The sequence below is a fragment of the Anguilla rostrata genome, chromosome 11, assembly GCF_018555375.3.
Source record: "Anguilla rostrata isolate EN2019 chromosome 11, ASM1855537v3, whole genome shotgun sequence".
Classification (NCBI taxonomy): Eukaryota; Metazoa; Chordata; class Actinopteri; order Anguilliformes; family Anguillidae; genus Anguilla; species Anguilla rostrata.
Window position 1 is genome coordinate 31,677,673 of NC_057943.1, and position 19,453 is coordinate 31,697,125.

The following is a 19,453-nucleotide window of genomic DNA, read 5'->3' on the forward strand; positions in this document are numbered from 1 at the left end:
CTTCAGTGCTGAAAGTGGCCACAGTATTTAATTCATCCATCTATCCATCTGTTATCTATACCCACTTATTACAGTATTTAATTGCTGCCTGCAATTCTGTTGGTGTGTGCGTGCGTGTGTGCCAGTGTGTGCATGTTTGTGTGTGTGAGAGCTTGCGCGTGCTGCCTGTCTTTTCAAATTTGAAATGTCAGAACAATTCAAATTTGATTTTTTAAAATGATAAACATTTTTTTATATAATTACTCCTCAAGAGTGAGCAAAATGATACACGCAGTTTTGTGTTTTCATGAGCACTTCTTGCAGAACAGTGAGGGAAAGCTAGAATATCTTTTTTTCTGCTCGTAACACATACACACATCGGCCAGCACTGATTACTCTGCTAGCAGAGTGCTCTCCCATATCGCACCCTCCATCTTCCAGCCAGATAACAAATTATCTTTTCATTCCTCGCTTTTCTGCTGATCTCTTTCTCTGTACCGTTTTACACAAGTGTCTCTTTACAAGGTTCACTCGTCTCCCACCCCCACCTCCATTTTTGTGTCAGGGTTTCATGGTTTTTTAAAATTAATTCCTGAAACGTATTCTCTTTTTTTGCATTTTTTGGGCTTGTCCTGCACCCATGAGCCAGCCATTCTCTGTGCGTCGAGCACGTGGAATTACAACCTGGTCCGTAGATGGGTCAGTACCGTCGGCGCTCTCTCCGAGAACCCGAACCCGCAGAAGGGGCGGGAGAGTGCCCGTTCGTATGGCTGGTGTCAGCGGTGACCTTTTGGGTCACTGAGGTGTGAAGCATTTGGTCCCATCTTCTTTTTGATGTAATTGATGGTGGAGGAGTTCCAGGCGGCCTATTAGGCTCAAGGGCACTTTCTCCGGCTTCCCAGAATGCAGGGGATTGAGGGTCTGGGCCATCCCCGAAATTGGCAGGGATTGACCCTGTCATGGCTAATCTTCTGATGGCGTGTCCATGCGGTGTGGCTGATCTCCCCATTGGAAACGTATGTGGAATTGATGAAGGGATCCAGCACACTGCAGCTGAAGGCCTAAAGGTTCACGGAGGGGTAACCAAGCCAGATGTGAGAGGGGGGGGAGGGAGGGAGGCAGAAGGTAAGAGGGTGAAAGGGAGGGTGCTAAAAACCAACTGTTGCTGAAAAGTCTGTACTGTTCAGTTAACTGCTGAAAAGTTCATTTGTATAGCCATAGCCGTGGGAACATGTTTTGAGTAGGGGGTGCTGCGCTGTTGACTTGACTGACACCCCGCCCCCTGTTTGCCCACCGGTTATGGAAAAAGTTTCATATACCAAGCATGGCCTATCATCTGCAGTGAGCTAGCGAGGGTAAACACAGAGACATGGCGTGAAAATGCTATGTTTAGGGTTAAGGTTACTGCTAGGTAAGGGTTACTGTTAGGGTTAGGGTTACTGCTAGGGTTAGGGTTAGGGTTACATCTAGGGTTAGGGTTAGTGTTACCTCTAAGGTTGGGGTTAGGGTTACTGCTAGGTTTAGAGTAAGGGTTACTGTTAGGGTTAGGGTTACTGCAAGGTTAGGTGGTTTTGAGGTTAGGTTAGGTTACATCTAGGGTTAGGGTTAGTGTTACTCTAGGGGTTAGGTTATGCAGGTTAGAGTAGGTTACTGTTAGGTAGGGTTACTGCAGGGTTAGGGTTAGGTACTGCTAGGTTAGGTAGGGTTACTCTAGGGTTAGGGTTAGTGTTACTCAAGGTTGGGGTTAGGGTTACTGCTAAATTTAGGTAAGGGTTACTGTTAGGGTTAGGGTTACTGCTAGGGTTAGGGTTTCAGCTAGGGTTAGGGTTACCGCTGGGGTTAGTTTTAGGATTACCGCTAGGGATAGGATTAGGGATACCGCTAGGGTTAGGATTAGTGTGACCTCTAGGGTTAGGGTTAGGGTTCTCACAAGGGTTAGGGTTAGGGTTACCTCTAGGGTTAGGTTTTGTGCTGCCGCTAGGGTTAGGGTTAGGGTTAGGGTTAGGGTTAGGGTTAGGGTTTTTGTTTTTTTTACCTACATACCTTCCCAATAACAGCTATAGTTATGTAAACATTCCAGCTATAGTTGGTTGATTAGTTGACTTGTTGGTTTGATTGACCGTCTGCTTACATTACCGCGCGTCAGAGCATTATCCATGGTTCTGATAGCTTTCTCTTTGACCTCTCTACTTTCCCAATACAATAGCCTAAGTAACTCATTCGACTGTAAAATCCAACACATTGTTGGAAATATATATATATATACGCCTAATGGTTTGTGTGTGTACGCGCGTCATAACTAGTAACTAGCGTCCATTAGGGCCTGTCATAATAGCGTGCACTGGGGCCCGTCGTAACTGCCTTACGCCACTGGCGAGAGGCAAACAGCCCCAGCCCACAAATTGCCACGGATGTGCCTCAGCGAAATTAATATCGCAAGGTAGAGACAGAACACAGGGCAGCGAGCACAGTGCTGATTGGATGAGAGCAGAGGAGCGAGGCTCCACGGAGACCGCGGGGGGATAATTCTGAACAGGAAGTAACGGGCACATGCAGAAAAAGGCAGAGTCATGTTGGGAGTGACAAAGCAGCCAATTACATTGATTAGATCAGCAGTCCAAGGCAACATGCTATTACAGCACGCACTCATTATAAGACAGGAAAAGATGGAGACACATTCATGCTCTTATGTGTAGCAAGAATGAGTTTCCTTTTTTCTGTGAAATTAATCATCCATAATTTAATTCTTGGCTGCATAATTAAAACCCTGTGCAGTCAAAATCAATATTTTTTTTATAAATATTGATTAATAATTTATAATTATACATGAAAAAGCAAAGGTACTGTGATGTAAAATATATTTTATTTAGTTGAGATTTTTTAAAATCCCGAAAGCAAGAGTTATATTGCCCACTACAGGACGCTTTCATATTGTTTCGTTGGAGACAATGTTACTTTTGTTTATCATCATGGTTTGCATTTTTGTCAGCGGCACATTTGCTCATTGAGCTGCCAGTCAGAACTGAGCTTCAAGTGAATATCCAGTTTGCATGTTTAGAAAATGTATATTTATATATACTCTTATTTATAAATGTGGATAGAGTATGCATGCATATTTATGTTGTGCAAGAAAAAGCATTAAAAACATAAAAATGACATACAATGCTCTTTTTGTGTGAAAAGTAACTGACCAAGTTCATATCTGCAAGTAATGTACACATTTTTCAGTAAATTCAGCTAGCTTATGCTGAAGTTACTGTCTGATCTGCAAACTGAATCTTAAATATTTTTAGAACAAAACAGTAAAAATAAGAGACTATCAGGAATCCACAGCAGCTTGTATTTGGGATTCAGCTGTTTTCTTGTGGGAAAATGCAGTTGAGATTTACCACAGTTGTGAGTATATTTTTGGTTAAACACAGAGACCTTGGAATTTCAAGATTTGGGCCAGAAGTTTTTCTTATTGTTATCTATAAGCTTATTAGCCCTTCCTTTGCTGTTATGTGTGATCACACAGAGGATTTAAACTTTTTTACCGATATAAATAGAAATAAATATTGCACCCAGGCTCACACACATAAATGGATTCTTGGAGCAAGTTCAAAGTGATACTTAAATTTGTCAATTTTATTTTTTAAAATTTTTATTTAAGGTTCGCTGAACACGGATGCTCTTTTGCAGGAACGCCCTGCTTAACACTCATACACATTCACACCTGGGAGCTGCCCAGTACAACCACAATCCTCTATTGTTGGCCACTGAGCAGCTCCACTGGAGGGAGAGAACATTTTTTTTAGCCAATTAAATCAGGGGATGATTAGGAGGCAAGTTTTTGCGAGAGCCAGATCTGGAATTTTAGCCAGGACACCAGGGAACCCCCTACTCTTTGCAAATAGTGTCATGGGATCTTTAATGACCACAGTGAGTCAGGACCTCGGTTTAACGTCTCATCCGAAAGACGGCATCTCCTACAGCACAGTGTCCCCGTCACCAGAGGGAAGATTGCTCCCTGCTGGCCCACCAACACCACTTCCAGCAGCAACTCAGTATTCACTGGTGGTCTCCCATCCAAGTACTAACCAAGCCCACACTTGCCTAGCTTCAGCCAGTCGGCAGGAGCAGCGTGTGTGGTGGTATAGCTGCTGGTAATTAAGCTCTTGAAATGGAGTGCTGCAAATATAAGGTGATATCAAATTGCAGGAGTATTTAGAAAGGCAGTTTGTATATACTGTAAACATGATTCCATGGAGGCAAGATGAGAAAATCCTTTTTTAAGGTCAGTGTTGAGTATTAAGGACCATCTGGCCTTCACAAAGTTCACAAGGTTTCATAAGATTTAGAATTACCCAGGAGGTGGCTGAACTACATCGTATTCACTGAGGAAAAATCTAGAACTTGTTATGTTAGCAGCATTCAAGCAATAACATTTTTAATAAAAAGATATGTAAAATGTAAGCAAAACTGACAGCCATTAATATTGTGCACAGCCAAGCCCAGATTTAAAACTGACTTGTGAACCCAAAAAACTGAGCCAGTCAGAGGAAAATGAGCTTCCCCTACTGAGTCTGGTTCCTCCTAACGCTTCTTCCTAAATTATACCTATAGCAAAGTTTTCCTTGCCAGGTCTGCACTAGGCTTTTTTGACAAATGTTTTGTTGTAGAAATATTTTGATTTGATGAGGTTTTAATGTTCTGTTTACCAAAAAGAAGTGGTGCTCAAGTGCTTCTAATTGTCAATAACTATTTTTAGAACATTTTGGATTTAAATTTTCTAGAGTCTGTTCTAGCGACTTATGCCAGCGACACTTGAGTAACTTTTTTAAAAGTCTTGGCTGCCATCTAGTGGCGAACTGCAGTATGTGATTAAATTGGTTCTGTCATTGTTTTTCATGTGGATGCTGGCTTCAATTAAATTAATGTCTGTCCTTAACTTTGATTGACAAATTAACAAAAGCAATCTTCACACAAAGTGAAGGGCAATTATTGACTGAATTGAAGCTGCTGTCTGAAGGCATTCTTTTCTTTTGATACCAAGAAAGATGTCCCAGAAGCCTTTGTTCAGTGATGCTCATTTGAGCATCCAAGGGCAATACACAATGACCCACCTTGGGTTCTCTGCTTTTTTTTTTTTTTTTCCTCTTGATTAATCATTGAGCTAATTGAAAGTCAGCAGTCTAGTACATAGGAATAGCTTGAGCTGCTGAGACAAACCAACCTAGTGATGTTACAACCTAGCTTGTTCCAAGATGGCTGTACCCTAGTGCTTGCAGCAGCCAAAAAAGCAACATTCTGTTTAGTTTTCTAGCAAATATGGGTCAATTTCAGACCTGAATTCAGGACCACATCTTTCAATAACTAATCTAAGCTAAAAACAAATGAACCAAGTGCTTCACGTCCCCTTTAAAATATATGTTTGGTGTGATTCATGATGAAAAGTGCCTCAGAAATGTATTAGGCCATAGTCTTCTCTCCAAAGAAAAAAAAGATCCTAAATTAAAGCAATACTATGTTTTCATGAATATGACAAAGAAAATCAAAGAAAATGTAATTTAAATAATGGTATATCACTGAAAAATCAAGAAAATATATGACTTGGCCTTAGCTAAAAAAGAAAAAAAAAGAGTGTTCCTTAATATGATATTTCCATTCAGATGCCGAGAAATCAATCGTGTCAAAATACAGAAATAAATCAAAATTTCCATTTCAGTTTTTCAGTCAAAAATTACAACATAAAATAACACAAAACTACACCACAAAACAGGCAAAATATTATAGGCAGGCAAAAAATTTAAAAAAATGTGACAAAGTTATACAAAAATACAAAGACAATTTCACATTAATAATAGTGGATTAAATCGAGAGAAGTACACATGCAATGACATATTAGACATCCTGGAGATTTACCCTATATAGTGTACTCAAATTGCAAGATATTTTGTCGCGAGCTTGAATGGTAGAAGGATGTGATTTATTAATACAAGCCCCTGGGCGTTCTATCAAAACAATATTTTGAAACTGAGCCACACACCTCCCTTTAATGTATCTGGGCATGCCCCTGACGGCATACAGTTTTTAGTGTCTGTCAAAGCAGCCAGAAATACCATACGTTTAAACATTTTTAGAGGAAGACTGGAGAGATCATTGAGGAGAAATATGTTGGGCAGAAATGGGGTACCAGTTTGTAGCAATTCTGCGAGAAAATATTAAATACTGTAATGTACTGTGTAATGTAAAGTGTGGGAACTCCTAAAACATATGCAAATATGTTCCCTTATCTGTGTTGGGGACTGTACCAGCTTCATTTGGTATCTTTTACAAGAAGTCACATAAGCTTCGTGAATAAGCTTTAAGTGTATAAGTTGGTGTGCTGGTTTTTTGGGTGGAGAAAATCTATTAAACCGCACAGAGTCTCAATCTCTTCTTCCCATTTTACATCAAGGAATTTGGCCTCCCCAGCAGCTAACTTGGCAGGTCTGACTTGTTCAGAAAATTGTGGGTGGGGGTCTGTGGGTGGAGGTGCAGACTGCTAGTTTATTTTTTGACACTTACAGTGTTTTCTATTTCTTGTAGGCTGAAATAAACACTGCAAGGCTTCTATTAACTTTCAAAATTTGAGTGTGCCTTCTGCAGTTAATGGGACGTTAATCTGAACTCAATTACACCAAATTTCTGGGTTGACTGGAGTGGATGCTACATTAGGAAGCTGTATACAGTATGAATTGAACATTAACTGCTCATTACAATGAATATCTTGTTGCTGGAGAAAATTAGCTTACAAATGAAAGAATCAATTTCAACTTATTAGTATACAGTATTACAGAAAACTGTCACAAAGAGACTTTACAGAGTAGCAGGAAAAAGTCAGGAACACCCCAAATAGCACATGAGGTAAAAAAATAAATAAAAAAAGAAACACCCAGTGTGGAGAAAAATCCTTCAAATGGTAGATAAATGAAATGAAAAAGAGTGACATGACTCAAACATATTTTCGAAACGCACTGTAAGACGTAGAAATTTTATTGTACATTACCCATGAGGCCACTGATCTGAGTGTCCTACAACACAGATGCTACATATTTATGTGAAAGCTATATTCAGATCCCTAGCTGTCCATTACATGCTACAAATAACTTACTTGTGGGAAAAAAACAATTGTTTATCCTTTTGTTTTATTTGTTTCACTGGTACTTAGAGAAATTACATGGATCTACTGTCAATATAGAACACTTTTAAATGCCTTTCAGGAGACCAGAGACATAATCCAGATATCAAACATTTGTTGTTAAATTGTATGCATAACTCAATGCAAGTTTTACTGGTTTTCTTCACAGACACAGTGATCAACAAAATTTGTGAAAATAAAATTAGTTTGAACTGCATAAAAAGTACCACTTGCATTTCATTTTAAAGACAGCGTTCCAGATAATCATTGATTGAATGCAAGGATTCATATGGAACTCTTTACTCCCTCTTTTCATTGGCTAAGAAAATGTCAGTGGAAACAGATGCAACCTGTGCAGCAGGACTGTTTTCATCACAACTTGCAGAGATACATTGGCTTAAATTCAATCAACATTTGTCCTTAACTTTGACTCACCGTTAAATTCAGGTGTTGGCTAGTTTCCTTTCAAGCATCTTTTGGCAATTTCTTATGAGTGACTCCAAGTAAGGCATTTAGCAAAGGCTTTCAATGGCTAGCAAACCACCATTAAAGCCAATCCATGTTAATCCAGTTAATGAAGGAGAAAAATACCATTAGAATTCAATTGTCAAGGTTGAGGACAAACATTGTTTGAATCCAGGCCTCTGTATTGTCTTACTCATCTCTGTCCTTTGTCATTGCGTTTGCTCACTTTCTCAAACGCTTGAGAACGTGTGCTTCCCTTTTAGCGTGAGAGACGCAGAGAGTGACAGCTACGAGTTTTAGGATTAAAATCCCCTCCAGCAAGAATGAAATGGGAGAAAATTACATCATTGTAAACTTTAAACGTTACATTCACACGCGTGTTCTGTATCAGGCATGGCAGCAGCACACAACTTACTGAAGACTCAATACAAATAACTAACCACATGTCCTAGTTTTAACTCCGAAGCATCCAAAAGATATTCAAAATGCCTGACACAGTATCAAAACTGAAGCACGCGGTTATAATGTGGTTTTAAAACCGCAAGGTTTAAAAAGAGCTGGGATATCACATAAAAGCATTCAAACAGCAAAGAATAAAATTAACTTCAGCAACAATTACACGCAACATTTCAACCGTTCCATTTGGCTTATCACTTTACAAGTAAGTTGAAGTAATAAATCAAACAAGTATTAAATCCACTAGATTTAAGCAGCCAGTGGATTTAATATAACCTTTACTGCAACTACTTTCTTACAATTTTACTACATTATAACAAAAGAACGCAATGGTTTTACATCTCTGCTGACTGATGTAGTATTCAAAGAGGGGTAGATCCTTCTAGAAACACTCATCCTTTTGTGCTAACTAGTGCCAACTGCATCTGCAGCTGAAAAAATATATATATTCTAAAGGCAAGCACGTGATTAAAATGTGTTCAAAGCAAGTAGGCACATGAAAATTAATACAGCGCACCACTACTTTTAAAATGTTACATTAGCTGTTGTTACGTCGACTGAAATGTCTACTATACATATTCCTGGCAATATTTCAGTATTTCTGTACTACTGGGCGTAACCAATAAATTAATATTTCAGAAAATGACAAGGTGTGTCATTTTGTGCTTCCCCCCCATTAATCATTGAAATAAAGTGCAATGGACACATAATCTTCAGACTGGCAACCCAGTTGAGCCTTGAAAATGCACAAATGTCTTTTTGAGAGATACATTGAATCAAGTATAGCTGCAAACATACCCGCCTCATTAAATAGTATTTCTCACCTCCTTTAGGATACATATTATCTGATGAAATCAAAAACTGAAAACACAGAACTAATGATTTAAACAGCTCCTATTTTTAATGCACACTGATCACAGTAAAGACTTACAACTTTCTTGATATTTTGTAAGGCAGTAAGTTCATCTTATTTAGCTTTAGAATTTAGCTTTCACATAGGATTTTAATGGGATGCAAATGTTTTCTTGCAACCCTTCAATTGCTCAGAACGACATTTCAATTGCTCAGTGATTCATCCTAAGCAATGAGTAATGAATTTATGCAAACGTTCTTGTGCAACATTATCTTTTTGGCAATCAGTTACATGAATATCATTTTTGGTGTTAGAAATAGAAAAAAAGCCTTACTCAAGTCTGCAACTTAAAGTTAAGAACAAAGCACAGAGCAATTTGATTGACTGAAATTGTGAGTGCTGGGCATTCGGCTTTTCTTATTCGATAAGGCACACCTCACGACATGAACGATGGGACTTGCATATTACAATGCAAAAACAGCCTTTAGCCTTTAGCTTTCAATGACAGCAGTGGAAATATATTTTTATACATTCCAAAGTTACCAGAGAACAGGTGCTCTGAACGGTTTGTAGTGTACTGTAATGTACGTGTTAATTGGCTGAGGAGTGTGATGCATTTCTACCCAATGGTGGAGTATTGTACGATTTACTTGGCCTGCACTGTATCTCCATTTGAACCTGTGAATATAAAATAAATATAAATATTTAAAGCACTATATAAAGGCCTTATTTATGGCATATTGGCAAATGAGGTTTAAGGAAAGCATACATGTACTGTATGCACGTGAACCTTGCTTTTGTGAGCATAACACTACATTATCATTTTTATGAAATCATGTGCCGTTTTCTCTAATGTTATTACTAAATCTACCAGTAAGAGTTCTAAGATTGCAATCAGTATTTTAATTAATCACTATGCTGTGTCATGCCACCATGGGTGAGATATTATTTCAATGCAAAATTAACACAAAGGAATTTTATTAACTAATGAACTTCTTTAAAACCCTCAGCAATAGCAGTGCATTTATTAATCTCCTATTTAACTTCTCTATAAATATAATCTATTCATAAAAAAGACTGAGATAAAATATATGTATTTTTTGTATTGTGTATATATATATATATATATTTTTTTTGTTCTGTTTTTCTTACCAAACCTTTTCAGTATTGCTTGAAATCAAATCAGTGGGTACCATGCAAAGTAATTATTTTTGGTTTCATGTAGAACACATCATCCAAACAAATGAAATTGAGCATCAATTCACATTCTCCTCTTTAAAATATGTGTTAGTTTGACCCAAATGAATATTAGTAATCGTATACAAACTTTGAAATTTGCCATATTTTATACAGATACAGAGTATCCTGTAGATGTTTATGCCTATTCACCGGCCTATAAAATGGCTTGAAGAGGTTATACATTGCTTCGGTTAATTTCTTTATTTTCAAAACCATCCAGTAGCTTCGTGTCTCGGATATTTTGTTGTTGGAGTGCTTTAAGCGTTTTCTAGTTATACAATTCACTGCCTCTGCACTGATATTGGTTGAACAAACTTCTAAAGCATTCTTTTTAAAGGCATGCTTTGATCAACATGCAAAGCAATCACGGCCGGGTCATTCCTGCAGAGCCTGTCATGTTATGCTGTGTAAATGTACAGCACAATGGAAGTTCCTTTCAGTTTGCTCCTGTGTCTAAGTCCGGCATATTCAGAAATGAAGTCTGAATATGAGCTATTCATACATCATCAATGTACGAGATATGCATTTGAGATTTGAATGTTGCTTTGCACAGCTGAAGGTCAAAGCAATAATGATAATAACGGTTGGTAGAACTCATGAACATATCTAGCATCCTGTCAGTCATATTCAAAATAAATTTTTCCCAATTCTCACTCTAGAAAATGCTCCAGAATTATGTAATGAATTACTCTTGCCGGCAGCAGAACGATGTGGGAGAACTTGTATATATAAACATGCCTTTAGTCAGGCTAGCCTTAACACTCCCGGTTATTAAATAGCAAACTGGGTGTGATTCCGGCCTGATTATCACAGCGATGTTTTGGCGCTCACCGGTTGGACTGACGCACAACCTAGCATAACTTTCAGGCTCACTTGGACCCTGGCCAGGCCCGGTCTCCGTAAAAGCTGTCCCCAGGCGCCACGTGCGGCGAGGGGGGGCAGGGGGTAAAGAGGTCGGAGTCCGTGTCCGACTCGCCCTCGGCGATGTAGGGGCGGACCTTGGCGCAGAGGGCGCCGCCCCCGAAGTAGGCGGGGCCGACCGGGAAGTCGACGTTGTCGCGGGACTGGGATATGCTGAAGCCGCTGAAGGAGCGCTCCAGCTCCTCGTGGTCCACGGACGGGATGGAGACGGACGTGTCGCTGTCCCGCTGGAGGAGCTCCAGACGCAGGTCCAGGCCGCTGCCCCCGCGGTGGCTCCCCCCGTTGTGCCCGCCCGCCGAGCGCTCGTTGGCGGGCGGGGGCGGGATTCGCACCAGCGACGGGTCGTTGCCCCCGCTCGGCGGAGAGTTGTCCTGGCTGCGGGGGCGGGGCTCTCCAGCGGAGTGCTGGTGCCAGGAGGTGGAGGGGGGGCAGTGGCCCGGGGCGGACATGGCGGGCGGCAGGGGCGGCTCGTTGTTCTTCTGGCCCGCCAAGCTGCCCGAGCGGACCATCTTGGCCACCAGGCCGTTCTTGTCTATCGGCCCCCGGCTCTCCACGGGGCTGTGGTACGGTGGCGCCGGGTCCGGCTCTTTGGACCCGAAGAAGGCGTCGGTCTCTGACTGGGGGATCCCCATACGTTGGATGTAGATGTTCACCAAGAAGTCCAATTTCCTCTCCATGGACATCACCTAGGAGACATGATGGGAATTAATGAATTAATTAATGAAATTATGAGAGAAAGTGACTGTGTGAATCAATGCACGTATAAATTAGTATGTGAAGACAGCAAGTGAATGAATAAATGAAAAAAATGAATCTGAGATTGAGTCACAAGCAGCGAGCATTAAGGTATAATTGAGTTAAATGAGTTAGTGATTCATTTAATGTGTGAATGAATGGAAGGAAACTGTTCAAATTAATTCAATAGTAAGGTAATACGTGAGTGAGTGAACTAATGGAATGCATTAAGCTGTTAGTGAAAGACTTTGATAATTAATTAAATAATTAATGAGATCAGGATGCTGGGTGAGTGAATCATGCGATGTCACCTGCTAACATAACTGCTAACATGTCTCTGAGCTGACCTTTTAACCGCTAACATCTCTGAGCTGACTGCTAACTGCTAACATCTCTGAGCTGACTGCTAACATAGCTCTGAACTGACTGCCAACTGCTAACACATCTCTGAGCTGACTGCTAACATAGCTCTGAGCTGACTGCCAAATGCGAACACATCTCCGAGCTGACTGCTAACTGCTAACATCTCTGAGCTGACTGCTAACATAGCTCTGAGCTGACTGCCAACTGCTAACACATCTCTGAGCTGACTGCTAACTACTAACATCTCTGAGCTGACTGCTAACATAGCTCTGAGCTGACTGCCAAATGCTAACACATCTCTGAGCTGACTGCTAACTGCTAACATCTCTGAGCTGACTGCTAACATAGCTCTGAGCTGACTGCCAAATGCTAACACATCTCTGAGCTGACTGCTAACTGACAATAAAAGGCTAGCCCCCTGACCTAAAACATACAGATTAAATGACATTGCTATTCAAGAGGACAAAATGTGCACCTAAATATTTCATCCAATAATTTCATAATGCCACTGATCTCTGACAAAGTTATAGCCTTAAGAATAAAATGCCAGTTCTAAAGGGAATACCCAAAATTATTTTCCAAGTGGGGTCATGCAGATCGTTTCCTGGGGTAAATGAAATTTTAACATGCTGTGGGCTCTTTTCTAAGCGCCAGTGTTTTTAATGTGTTGTCAGGGGCCCTGAAAAGAGCCCTAGAGATGCAGGAGGCCTACCTGTTTCTCCACTTTCAGCAGTCTTCCCATCATGCTCGGGTCCTCGGAGGCTTCCCCCTCCACCGCAGTTTTGGGGCGGTCCTTATCTGTCACCGGGGCACCCCTGCCCACAATCTGGTCGACCCTGGCGACGGAGGAGCAGGGAGGAAAAGAACCCACACCCACAATGAAGCTGGCACTTCTGAATTACTGGTGCAGGAGAGACAGAGACGGAGCCCGAGGCTGATCCGTTGGATAAAAGCCGACCCTTCTTCAGAATTCACGACCACAACCTGAGAGTTCTGCATCAATGTACTGTAGATACTGGTGGTGTTTCCATATTATAACTTTATGGCTAGCAGGAATGTATGTAGGAATGTATGTAGGATGCAGCCATAACTAATTCAGTCCTAATGCAAATGACATCAAAAGGGCATTCGAGATTTGAAATACAAATCTCGATTTCATCAAACAGGAATATTCCTGGACTGTGGGGTAAAACGGCAATGTTAGTCAATATCACTACACCGCAATTCAAAAATTGTATTACTTACCATGAGACCCACAATTTTAGATATTCTGTTTCATGCATTTATTCGAAAATATACTTTACAATAGTAACGCATTTATCAACATTCATATTATGATATATTGCTTATGTTTTTTTAAGATTTACTTGCAAATATAATAACCTAGAGATGGATTACTTTCCCTATGTTATGAGCTACTGACATTATGATGGTCTAGTCAGTATTTCAGGTACAATATGTATTTTTTTTTAAAACAGGATGTTCCACATGTTCAGCTAAACTTTTTACTAGCTTTTAAACCAGTAACTGACTCTCTTGGGTAAAAGACGTACAAGTTTGACACAGTGGCAGAGGCCCATTAGACAATGGCAGTGACTGTCCATCCATTTGGGATTTAAAAAAAAACTGCTGGTGTGGTTTGGAGTGACCACTGGGGGGGCAGGGGTGGGGGGGGGAGGCCTTGGGTAGGGGAAGGTCACTGCTAGGAACAGCACATGTCTGTCAAGCTGGAGGTGTTAGGGGGCGTTCACACACATGGGTTAAATGGCATGGAAGGGCACATACACCTAATATTTTGAGACTTGAAAGTGTCCAAATGTTTCTACGTTTATGACCCAATGGTAAGCCACACTTATATATACACACTATATAACCACCAGGACTGGACGGCACTCTGTCAATTTAACTTTGGATGTATGTAGAGGAGAGAAACATGTCCAGTTGGTCGTCTTCATGAATTGAGTACTTTCACGTCAGTAGACATGGGACATGGTGACGAGGGACATCACTTAACATGCTTCGTTATGCTTCATGCCAACATGCATACGCTGCTGGAATTAGGGGTTAGGGAATATTTACAGAGCCCTGCTACTCAAACGCAGGACCCTCCTTTTCACTGCATCCCGATGAGGAGGGAGTTCAATGCATATTAGGCAGATCAGCGCAACCTCTTCTCTGACTGGCTACATGACTGGCTCCTTACCTGTCTGTATCTTATTCTGACCGCCCGTTTTGGAATGGCCAATGGCAGCTATTGGCCCATTGTTGCAACATTGTCCCTAAAGTCAGAAAGGTTACCACCCATGCTAGCATGAGTGTGTGTTAAACTCTGTGCCTCTGTTTTATAACTTCAAATCCTGTTCCCACACCTGGCAAAATTCATGCACAGGTGCTTGGGTAAAATTGCATCTAAACAGAAATCATGCACTGTTTTTCTTACACGTTTCTTGCTTCTCAATGTGGAAATAAATATAAGCAGAACACGCAGTAAAGAATGAGTCCTGGAGTTTTTTTTATTCTACTCTTTGTGGCTCTTAAAATCTGCTACAGTTGTAAGGACTGTATGGTAACGTAGCTGGTTCCCTCATACACCAGGAGGAGCTGCTAGTGAGCAATGACAATAAATTGATGACTGAAAAAAAGTGTGTACATGTGTGCACGTCAATAGTTTGCTTAATTAACAAGCAGCCTAGTGGTAGAATTAGTGATTAGCATTTTTGCTATAAAGTTATATTTTTAAGCTTTTGTTTCATAATATGTAATTACTTGGAGTCAAAAGTAAACTTTATTTATATGGTACTTGGGCATATGTATATATAGACAAACGATGGCTGTATATTGTGTATTCATTTCAGCCTGGCTAATTTAAAGCTAGCTAACTAGTGGCAGATTGCTGCACAACAGCCTTGAGCAGGTCTGCTGCTCTAAAATGCACTATAGGCACCAAAGAAATGTCTACCTGGGTAACACAAGGGCAATTCTGTTTGTCATCCTTTAGATAAATCATAAAAATCCACTTTCACAAGCCAGCCATAATTTTGACTCACATTTAGATGGACGTGTTTGTTATTTTCCTTCACAAACAGGGTTTAGAGCAGTGGTCCCCCATCCTGGTCCTTGAGAGCTGCAGGGTCCGCTGGGTTTGTTACTCAGCACTTGAGTATCACAGCAATTGATCAGTTAAAGAAGCTAATTACAAGGCTAACTCAGGTCACCTGGTTTCTTGGGTCTAGACTGATTGCTCATTAAGCTGAAAAAAAGCAGCTAGCCCGTGGGAACAGGACCAAGGCCACGATTGAGGACTGCCAGTCCAGAGGGCCCAGCCATTGCCAAAATTTATGGAGAAAAATAACGCACTCATTTATTTGTAAGTCAAAATTAAGGACAACTTTAATGACTGAGTCCTGTTTCTGGGCCAGGTTCCAGAGCACTGCCATGTAGCCAGGAGAAGGAAAGGGTCCCCTGAGGAGGATCAAACAGGGAAAAGTAAAAAGCGGAATTCCCGATGGCAGAGGTGCAATCCGATGAAACCTAACCTAGGAGGGTACTCGGGTGACTCTTTGGGTCCCTTGGTGGAGGAATACTTCTTATGACGGGGAGTGGAGAGGGGAGGGCCCACGATCATGTCTATCCTGGCAAAGTACATAGAGAAGACACCAGGACAATGCACAATGATGCAACACATGGGAGTCGAAACAGACAAATAAAATAAAAATAAATAAACATAAAGATCCGAAGACATGGGCAAATAAGTGAAAATATATTCCATCCACACATCCGAAAGCATAAACAGTGAAATTGTCCAATTGTCCAAGGGCATTTTTTCTGATTTTCAGATTTAAATGTTTTACAAAATTGCTGCCTATTCACAGTGATTAACGCCATGGACACAGAGTTTTGCATTCTACATCTGTACCTACACATCCAAAATGATATCACAGAAAATTCACTTTGAGTGTGTCATGTTACTTACGCACTAAAGTGCCACATTTTGGTTTTGGGCCTTTCAGAACCACTTTTAGCCAGGAAAATTGGCATCACCTGATTTGAGCATGACTCCGCCAGCGATGACTTCACCATTCACAAATGAAAAACAGTTGTTTTTGTATGCAGTCAGCAAGCTTCCATTTGCTTACCATGCATTTATTCCAGTAATTAAACACGTTCTCAAACTGTGAATGACAAGGTCAGGAGTCAACTAGTGTTCATTGCTATGCTAATTAGCATCCGTGCGGTCTACACAACTGTGTCCACATCCTTGCAGAAGGGCTGGGTGATAAATTGAATATTAATATAATAATTAATATACATTTTTGGGGTATACAAAATTAATATCACGTTGCGCTTACACTGCACATTTTTTATACCATAAAATTCATTTTTTGAACACTGGGACAGTTGACTGCATAATGACAGAGCACGTAGTAGACGTGTCTGCTTGGCAGACATGGCGGACGGGAGGAATGAGCCAGCCTTGGCTGGAATTACACCACAAGCGGAGCGTACGCTCAGCGGAACCAAAGAGTGTCAGTCACAGCATGTTCAGTTACCCCAGAAACGTTCTTCTGCTCAGAAACTGCCTTAGAAATATGCGATCCTTGCACATTATGCTTAAATTTTAATTTACATCACAGTTAGTTACATTTTTCGAGTGAGGTTAATTTGCACTATTGTTAAAATGGCATGTGCTGCTAGCATTTTTAAAACAGTTAAAGAAACTTTTAAGTCAAATGAACAACTTGAAGGCATCTTATTTGCGGTAGTTTAAAGGCATACTATGCAGGACTTCCACTAAATAAAGGATGTTTAAGTATATGATTCTGATTGAAAACCACTCTGTTAAGCTATTTCACAGAATGCATTAATAGAGAGATAAGTATCATATACAGTATCACCAAAAAGCTTTAAACTATCACGATATTATTTTTTAGCCATATCACCCAGCCCTACCTTGCCTACATTTGCATGAATTCAATGAATCTGGAAACATGGTTGTTGGTTGTGGAAACTGGAATACATTTTACATATATGTGCAACTGTTTCATAAACTCACAACATATATAGTACTTATTGGGTGAAGAACTTGCCCATGTTAAAGGGAGGAGAGGTACTAACGTACCCAAATACTGCAGGGCAGACCAAAGTGTGGTCTCCCTTGTATCAGGTTCGCCCTCCCCCTTGTGTGGTTGGCACAACTTCAGACACAGGGATTGACTGTGTCCATCACAACCGCACACATGTCCATATCACTGACCGTAATGGGATCTGCTCAAGAGGCAGCGAATGCAATGTGATCCATCATATCGTGCTAGCAATGGTCCTTCACTGTTGTGAAATCTCCCCAGTACACACAAATCCCCAGGCTAAGGAGATCTGTTCAAAACGTCTATTTGCACAACAGCAGAAGTGTGCATAGATTATGGTAGAACAAACCGCGCTGTGAAATAACATGATGGTGACCGGACTGTGAGCATTTGGAATAAAATGACACAGAAAAAGCCATTACCCAGAAGCCTCCACCTCAAGCAACACAGAGAGGGCATGGTGCAGTGCCCTCTTGCCCTCAACAGTCTTTCTTTTTGTGAGAAGCACACAGGTGGATAATGTGACTTTTTGTGCATAAAGGACAATACACACATACAAGAACAAGAACACATGAGACATGCAGTGTGTGGTACAGTGAACCTTGGGTGACCAGTTGGCGATGTTGACCAGTTGGTGTTGTCAATTGATACATTTGTGGCTGACCAGTTGGCCATGGGCTGTCCTTGTTTGGTAAACTGTGGTAGTGCCAGGATTAGAGAGACTTTGGGGACATAGCAGGAGACACAGGACAGGGTGGGAGACGGAGGGGAGGCCGGCGCGGCGTCTTGCCTGGACTGCAGGTTTTTGATCCGGGACAGCATGTCCAGATGACCGGCCGAATACTGCTCAATGACGTCCATCACGTCGTACGGTCTCAGGCTCTCCTTGAACTTTCTCTTAGCCACCATGAATTTCATAACGCTGCCAGCGGGGGAAATGCAAGGGCCATGAAAAGCTCCCAACACAAATAAAACAATCAGAGAAGTACCCGAATCTGAAATGTGACGACCATTTTAATAATGGAGTCTAATTAACACGGAACATTTGCGTATGTATTCTATATGTCCTCTGTTTAGGTAGGAAGACACAACAATATTTTTTTCTTAATGGAAACACATTGTATTAATATTCATATAAACCCTCCTATTGTGTTGACATTGTATGACACGTTATGTTTTGTTTAAACAGACACAAAATTATTGTAATAGAAATATACAACACTGTGTGTCACCTTCTTCCAAATAACTAGCCTTTTGTCTGTAAATATTGGAAAAACTGTGGAGAAACTTTGAAAAAACTGTATGGGAAAATTCTACCAGAATCAGGCACAAAAATTAAAATAAAAAACATTAAGAAGGTTGTATATTTTGCTTCATTTTACATAGCTACAGAGCCTAGGGTCAAAACAACCCCACGCAACCCTACTGTAAACAATGTCGGTACAGGACTTTTGAAAACAGCATTATGTTCATTGCATGTTTACTATTTAATCCCACCAAATTAGGAAAGTCATACAGTATCAAGATGAAAAAATAACATTCATTTGTTAAGAGACGTTAAACACTGAATGGGGTCAAATCGACTCCAGACATAATAGGAGGGTTAAAGTACTTTTTTGAATGCAGTCATATGAAAACAGCCAGCAGGCTGTCTCTTACCACACGGCCCTGATCGTGACCTTCAGTCCCGGCGTTAAATCCTGTGCCACAAACTCACAGTGGCAGCTCTTATTGTCGTCCACGAGGTCGTCCCCCGGCAGGCTGGCCTCTACAGAGACAGGGAGAAGGGTGTTACAGGTGTTAAAGGAAGGGAGGGACCGAGCAGCCAGGCTACAACCCCAAAACATTCAGATAGCCTGTTCAGTCTCCATGCTTACAAGGAACCAAGGATGGCCATTAGTCATGGTCATTAAACCGTATGGTCCGGTGAGAGTAGCCTGAGATTCGGCATTGTTACATTTTGAATGGGGGGCAGGTTAATGACTGTGCCCCTTGAATTCAGTGGCAGATCATGTCTTGAGTCCCATTACACGAAGGGGCTGCATGGGGGATTTGGGTGAGTGGGGTTTGTTGGCATTTCCAGGGAGGCAATCCTGGAAGTTAAGGGGTTGAGCTGACTGCTGTTGCTCAAAAGAAAACAGGCATTCTGGGACGGCGGCGTCACACCACTCCTCTCAGGTGGAACAGCTAGATGGG

General features: G+C 41.1%; 1 protein-coding gene across 6 annotated transcripts in view; it reads right to left on the reverse strand.

Moving 5' to 3' along the window:
* Window positions 1-6,962: 6,962 nt before the first annotated feature.
* Window positions 6,963-19,453, reverse strand: part of LOC135234613 (potassium voltage-gated channel subfamily KQT member 2-like) — a 68,017-nt gene continuing 55,526 nt past the window's right edge. For 4 of the 6 annotated variants that reach the window (XM_064299392.1, XM_064299393.1, XM_064299395.1 and 1 more), the window contains 4 exons: window positions 18,917-19,025; window positions 18,048-18,179; window positions 12,886-13,009; window positions 6,963-11,761 (listed from right to left, as the gene is read on the reverse strand). In XM_064299392.1, coding sequence (XP_064155462.1) covers window positions 11,024-11,761; window positions 12,886-13,009; window positions 18,048-18,179; window positions 18,917-19,025 — 1,103 coding nt within the window. In that variant the 3' untranslated portion in view covers window positions 6,963-11,023. Of the gene's footprint in view, window positions 11,762-12,885; window positions 13,010-15,709; window positions 15,806-18,047; window positions 18,180-18,916; window positions 19,026-19,453 lie in introns of all 6 variants that reach the window. The other 2 variants (XM_064299396.1, XM_064299397.1) reach the window with 1 other exon arrangement.